A 6,471-nucleotide genomic window follows, 5' to 3' on the forward strand; every position below is an offset into this window, starting at 1 on the left:
TTCGGCCGAACGGGCTCCAAGGGGCCCTTTCATCCGAAGGGGAGGGAGGTCGAAGGGAAGGGCTTGGGCAATCGTCCCAGGCCCTTCCGTTCGGCCGAACGGGCTCCAAGGGGCCCTTTCATCCGAAGGGGAGGGAGGCCGAAGGGAAGGGCTTGGACACCCATCCCAATAGCTGGCTGGCCAAAGGGGACGAGCTCCTCTGTCCTAGCCCCGCGCGCTGCCCAGGAGGAGGAGGAGGAGGAGGAGGTGGCCTTGGTGGTGGTGGCGGCGGCAGCAGCAGGACCGGGCTGGGGCGGTCTTGCCGCCTCCGCAGGCCGCATATGGCCCGCGGGCCAGGGGTTGCTGACCCCTGGTCTAATTGATGACCATGGCCAAAGAAGGCGCTTGCACTGTTGGGTGACTCAACCCTTCCTCCCGGCTGAGTCAAAGAGCAGCTCTATAAAGTTCTCTCCTGCAGGAGAACTGGCAGCAAATTCTTGGCAATAGACCTGCAGAAAGTCAGAACTATTTCAGCCTCCAAGGCTAAGCGAAATTGTCTTTTTTCCTCGTTCAAGGAATTGCAGTCATGTCATTCCTGGGTTGGCTGTTGATGAAAGTGGAAATTGCAAAACAGTGGTGAATGCAAAAGCCCTGATGCTTACATTTTGTTGTTTTGGTATTTTAGACTTCACCTCCCAGAAATCCCAGGCTGTTTGACCCATGGTCAGGAATTCTGGGAGCTGAAGTCCCAAACATCTCCAGGTCCTGAGTGTGAGAAGCACCACACTAAGGAATCCTATCAATCCCCAAGTGACAAATCCCAAGACAGTGAAAGCAGTATCAATGTGCTGTAATTGTACAGTGTGGAAACGCCCCGAGATAGAATATATCCATGTCTGGATGAAGGCATTTGTATCACTATCTGTTTTAACTCTTTTATCTTTGCGGGGGTGGTGTTTTGGCAGTCAAACAAACTGAGGACCAAGACATTGAGAAACACCCGGAATCCTGTTTGGAATGAGACCTTGGTGTATCACGGCATCACGGATGAAGACATGCAGAGAAAGACGCTAAGGCATGTTTTGTGGTTGCTGCTGCTGCTGCTGTGTACCCTGAAGGCATTTTTGACTTAGGGCAACCCTAAGGTCTTGGCAACATTTGTTCGGAGGAGGGTTTGCCTTTGCCTTCCCTGAGGCTGAGAGAGTGTGACAGGCCCAAGGTTACCCAGTGGGTTTCCATGGCTGAGCAGGGTGTTTATTTTTTGAAACAGAATGGCCTTGATTCTGCATTGCCAAGATGAAGCATAGTTCTCTCTTTTTTCCCCTCCAACCCTAGTCTAACTCAAAGCCTTTTCTAACTACACTTGTCTCAAACCCTAGGCTTACTAATTTCCAATTCTAACTGAATTCCCAACTGTTATTCACCTGCCTTGTGCAAATCTCCTCAAATATTCCATTCTCTCGCTGTTCCGAACAACTGCTTACCTCTTACTGTAATACACAGTCAATAAATCAAACAACATTTTCAAATACAAACCTTTGGCATCACAGTGGGACTGAGCATAAGCCTGCCACTGAAGATCTTGAAACTTAGGCAGGCTCATATGGATTTTGGGTTGTCCCTTTCCCCTTTCAGGATTTCTGTGTGCGATGAGGACAAGTTCGGCCACAACGAGTTCATTGGCGAGACCAGAGTGGCCCTGAAGAAAGTGAAGCCAAATCAGAAAAAGAATTTTAATATCTGCCTGGAAAGAGTCATTCCGGTAAATCGCTGCATCTCTTCTTGTCGCTTCCGTCACAACCAGCTTTAAGTTGGATCGGGTCCACAGAAGCCCCATTCCCACTGGCCCAGTTAACGTGGGTGGAACTGGGTAGATCCGGATGCCCCTCCCCCGAATCTCTCCGTGAGCGAGTGCCCACTACGATTGAGGGGCAGTTTAACCCGAATGCCTTATCGGGTTTAACTTGAAGGCGCCTGCTGTCAATCAAGCAATCATCATAGGTGACGTTTGCAGGGGCATCGGAAGTGTCCTCCCCCCCTTTTTTAAAAGAGCCATGCACAAAATGCCCCAAAGTGCGCACCTTTTGTCAATTTAAAATCTCTTTTGTGTGTGTGTGTGTGGGGGGGCATTTGGGTGAGTGCAGGGTATGATCATCCCTTGGCCCCATTTTCAACCCCAAAATGCAAGTTAATGCATCCTGTATCCCCCACTCCTTGCCACCCCAGATTGCCTCTTACACATGTAATAATAATAATAATAATAATAATAATAATAATAATAATAATAATAAATTCCTCACCTCGGAAATGCCAGAAAAGGATGCAATTGCCTTGCATTCTTTTTTGCTTTTAAAAGCAATTCAGGGCTGCCCCTGAATTCCTTGCAAAAGCATGTATCATTTTGCCAGTTGCCTAATTGACAAGAGCAACAAATGTAACATTCACATTTTTGGATTGATTCGCAAAGGAAGAAAAGGCTAGCCCATTTGCAACATTCTTTGCTGGAAGCCAGCAAATGAAAGGGAAAGGGAACAAGCTGCCAGCCACGTTCTATCTATCTATCTATATATGCCACAAGAAAAAACAAAACAAAACATGCATATTTTGTCAAAATTAATTTTAAAAAAATAAAAAAAGGGAGGAAAGTGCCTGATGGGAGCTCCGTTCATGCCCTGCTTTTGACCTGACCTGAACTGACCCCTTTCCTCCTGCTTACACTTTGCCATTGCCTTCCACTGAGGCTGAGACAGAGTGACCTGTCAGTTCCAACTGACCCATGGAATCAATTGGGAATAAAAGGGAAATGCAGCACAGGCATTCTGACTGTAGCTTCCGCATATAACAACAACAACAACAACAACAACAACAATAATGGTTCTTAAGTTCCAGGAGCAAAAGGAAAGCAAGCACCCAAAAAATCATGCACATAAATTGTCAAAAGAGGCTGCTTCTGCTGCATCCATTTCCCTACATCCCCCAGCCTGGTCAATCCTCCTCCTTCATCACTTTCTCCATCTCCCCCCCCCCCCCCCCAGCCAGCCCTTTGCATCCCAGTTTCCTTTTGCCTCCTGTCACCCTTTGCATCCAGATTACCCTTTTTCCTTGGGCTCTTTCCTCCTCTCCCTCCCCTCCGATGAGGGAAGGGAATGCTTAACCCATGGAATCAGTTGGGAATAAAAGGGAAATGCAGCGCAGGCATTCTGACTGTAGCATCTGCATATAACACTAATAATAATAATAATAATAATAATAATAATAATAATAATAATAATAATAATAATAATCCAGGAGCAAGAAGAAATAAAGCACAAGCAAGCACACAGACATGTCACCCAAAAAATCATGCGCATAAATTGTCAAAAGAGGCTGCTTCTGCTGCATCCATTTCCCTACATCCCCCAGCCCTATTTCCCTGGGCAATCCTCCTCCTCCTCTTTTCTTCCAACCTTCCAAGCTGCCCTGGCTCCTTCCTCCTCCTCCTCCTCCTCCTCCTCCTCCTCCTGCTCCATTATAGGATGCCCTCCATGGCTCCCTTATTCCCAGGGCTCCTTCCTCCTCCTCCTCCTCCATCATCACTTTCTCCACTCCCCCCTCCCTCTTACAGCCCTTTGCAGCCCCTGTCAGTCACCCTGATTTCCCCTTTTGCCTCCTCTCAGCCTCCAGTCCTTCGGCTCGTTCCTCCTCCTCCTCCTCTTCCTCCCCCTCCCCTTGGATGAGGGGAGGGAATGCTCTGCCCTCAGCCCGCCCTCCGACCCTAATCCCTTCCTGAATTTGCCCCGAACATGATCAAGGGCAAGTTCATATTTTGCGGAACCCGGATTTTGGGAAAAGACGGATTTTAGCCTGAATCTGGATACCCCGGGGTAAGGGCATTTCCTTGTGCAAGCCTCGACATGGATTGTGACGGAATCGGGCTCAATATGAACTTCACGTGCAAAATTCGAATCCGGAACTGGGTTAAATTGTAGTCTGAATGGCCCCAGGGATTCTTAAACTTCCCCCTGGTTGAGATTTCAACAAAATTTTGTAGAATGTATTATGTTCCAAGGTGGGTATTTTATTAGCTGTAAGTAAAAATGAAGCAAGAGTGGTTCAACAATAGAACAGGACTCTCTCTGAAGGTGGTGTACTCTGTATCCATGGAGGTTTCTAAAAAGAGGTTTTTAAAATCTCTTGCTTTAAAACCTCAGGGCTGTTTTGTGGGGGATTCCCTGACCTGGTTGGTCTGGATGGTCTTTTAGATACCTTCCCATTCTGAGGTTCTGTGATATTAAATGACACCCTTTCTCCCTTTCATGCCATGCTAATGCCAAGATGAAACGGGGTGGAACGACCGGATCCTCACGTGGAATGGCCTTGTACGAAGATGAGGTGAGCCCTCACCCGGTTCCTGCCGAAGGGTCTTGTTGGACTTTCCATGGCCAGGGATAAGCTGTCAAAGGGCAATGTGAAAGATGATACTTTTAACATGTTGACACTCTCTTATAATGCTCAGTATATTCCTTTCGTTGCTTTGACTGGATTGTGAGGTTCAGACATGACACAACAGAGCCAAGGGACTGACAGACCTCTGGATGTTGGTGCATTCAAATTCCCATCAGCTCCAGCCAGCTGGGGCACTGGTCAGGGATGATGGGAGGAGGAGTTAATCAATATATCAACACTGGAGGGCCACACACATTCCCTACCCATGCTCTCTGGCAAGGGACTGCCCAGAGTTAGGAAAGAAAGTATGAATCGACCTCTAAACCAGGGTAGCCATAGTGTAGTTTGCAGGTTGCAAGCTGTGCCCAGGGGTCTTTTTGTTTCCCCTGGGAGTCATATTTTTATCCCAAAACATGCCCAAATGTCCCCTACGGAGTGTGGGGAAAATTGACCAGCCTCCAAACTTGGCAAAATGGGGGGCATTAGTGGCATTTTAATGTTGGTGTGGCAGGGATGTGATGGTGGTGGGTGCAGCTCTCCAAGGTTTCCCGGGGTATTCATACGGCCCCCTGGACTCTGACCATTGTCCACCTCTACCCTCAAGCCAGGCTGGGCATCTGGTAGGTGATGGCAGCCACCCTAGTCTTCCATGGGACCTTGGAGGGCCACCTCTACACACTAGGATTTCTCTGGAGCTGGAGGGTAGGTGTATTTTTCTGGCCAAATCACAGACTCTCTCTGTCTGCCCCTCATCTCCCCTTCTGTCTTCCACAGATGGACCAAGGAGGAGATGTTGAGGAACGAGGAAAGATTCTGGTCTCGCTCATGTACAACACCCAGAAAGGAGGTCTTATCGTTGGCATTGTCCGTTGTGTCCATCTTGCCGCTATGGATGCCAACGGCTACTCGGATCCATTTGTGAAAATGTATGTGAACATAAGTGTCCCTCAGCTCTGCTCAGAATGCTCTTTCTCAAAGGAGTGTCAGGAGGGGCTTGTCCATTTCCCAAGGGCTCTGGTTCAAAATATTGGCAAGGAGCTTCCTTTCTTCCTTCCTTCCTTCCTTCCTTCCTTCCTTCCTTGAGGCCACAACACACTCCAAGTCCCAGAATTCCATAGCACTGAGCCGTGGCAGTCTGGTATAGATTCCATAGCACTGAGCCATGGCAGTCAAAGCGGTGTCAGACCAGCTTATTTCTGCAGTGTGGATGCAACCTTTAATCACTTGAGTACCAAAGCCACTTCCCCTCTTTCTCCTTCTCAGTTGCTTGAAACCTGACATGGGGAAGAAAGCCAAGCAGAAGACGCAGATTAAAAAGAAGACCTTGAACCCAGAGTTCAATGAGGTAAGTCCCATGGCTTCTTCTTGTCTGTCGCATGGCCCTTCTGTGGACCCTGTGGCCTGACATTTTGTCAGAACCGGGGATCCGGATAGGTAGCTGTGCATTTTCGGCAGAGGGAGGTGAACAGATGCACATTCATGCAGGAAAGTGAAGACAATTAAGCATCAATGCTAATGTGTGAAAATCCACCGCAATTCAGACAATGCACATAAGTGCCAACTAGCCCCTTGTGAGAGAATACTCCAGCCATCCCATCCTGGAAGCACATTGTCCAAGGTCCTAAGAGTGCTTTGCTTTTTTATTTTTGTGATAGGAATTTTTCTATGACATCAAGCACAGCGATCTAGCCAAGAAATCACTCGATATATCGGTTTGGGATTATGACATTGGCAAATCCAACGATTATATTGGTGAGTCCTTATGCTTACAATGTCTGGGCGTGTTCGCAGGCAGCGGCTGCCCAATTCATAAGCAACAGGTAGGGATGGAAAGAATATTAAACAAGAATTTGAAATGATTGGAAAACAGGTTTCTTGCGGGTTGGGAACCCTGGTGAGGAGAATCCTAAACAAGCAAGACTCTTTACAGTTTGGTTCTTTTTCTGCACAAAAATACATGCAGGTTTTTTTCTGTGCAGAAAATGAAGCGTCAGAAAGCAGCATTTTCGGGAAAGAAAACTGCTGTTCTGTCGAGAAAATGCTGGTTTCTATGCAACTCTCCCTGGA

General features: G+C 47.7%; 2 protein-coding genes across 7 annotated transcripts in view; one reads left to right on the forward strand and one right to left on the reverse strand.

The window, feature by feature from the left end:
* The window catches only part of HECTD4 (HECT domain E3 ubiquitin protein ligase 4), a 426,162-nt gene that overhangs the window by 248,633 nt on the left and 171,058 nt on the right, over positions 1-6,471 (reverse strand). The window lies entirely within an intron of this gene.
* Positions 1-6,471, forward strand: part of RPH3A (rabphilin 3A) — an 80,886-nt gene that overhangs the window by 69,771 nt on the left and 4,644 nt on the right. For all 6 annotated transcript variants that reach the window (XM_042441408.1, XM_042441410.1, XM_042441407.1 and 3 more), the window contains 6 exons: positions 945-1,054; positions 1,615-1,741; positions 4,294-4,350; positions 5,179-5,330; positions 5,668-5,749; positions 6,060-6,156. In XM_042441408.1, coding sequence (XP_042297342.1) covers positions 945-1,054; positions 1,615-1,741; positions 4,294-4,350; positions 5,179-5,330; positions 5,668-5,749; positions 6,060-6,156 — 625 coding nt within the window. The remainder of the gene's footprint in view (positions 1-944; positions 1,055-1,614; positions 1,742-4,293; positions 4,351-5,178; positions 5,331-5,667; positions 5,750-6,059; positions 6,157-6,471) is intronic.

The sequence above is a fragment of the Sceloporus undulatus genome, chromosome 10 (assembly GCF_019175285.1).
Source record: "Sceloporus undulatus isolate JIND9_A2432 ecotype Alabama chromosome 10, SceUnd_v1.1, whole genome shotgun sequence".
In the NCBI taxonomy this organism is placed as follows: domain Eukaryota; kingdom Metazoa; phylum Chordata; class Lepidosauria; order Squamata; family Phrynosomatidae; genus Sceloporus; species Sceloporus undulatus.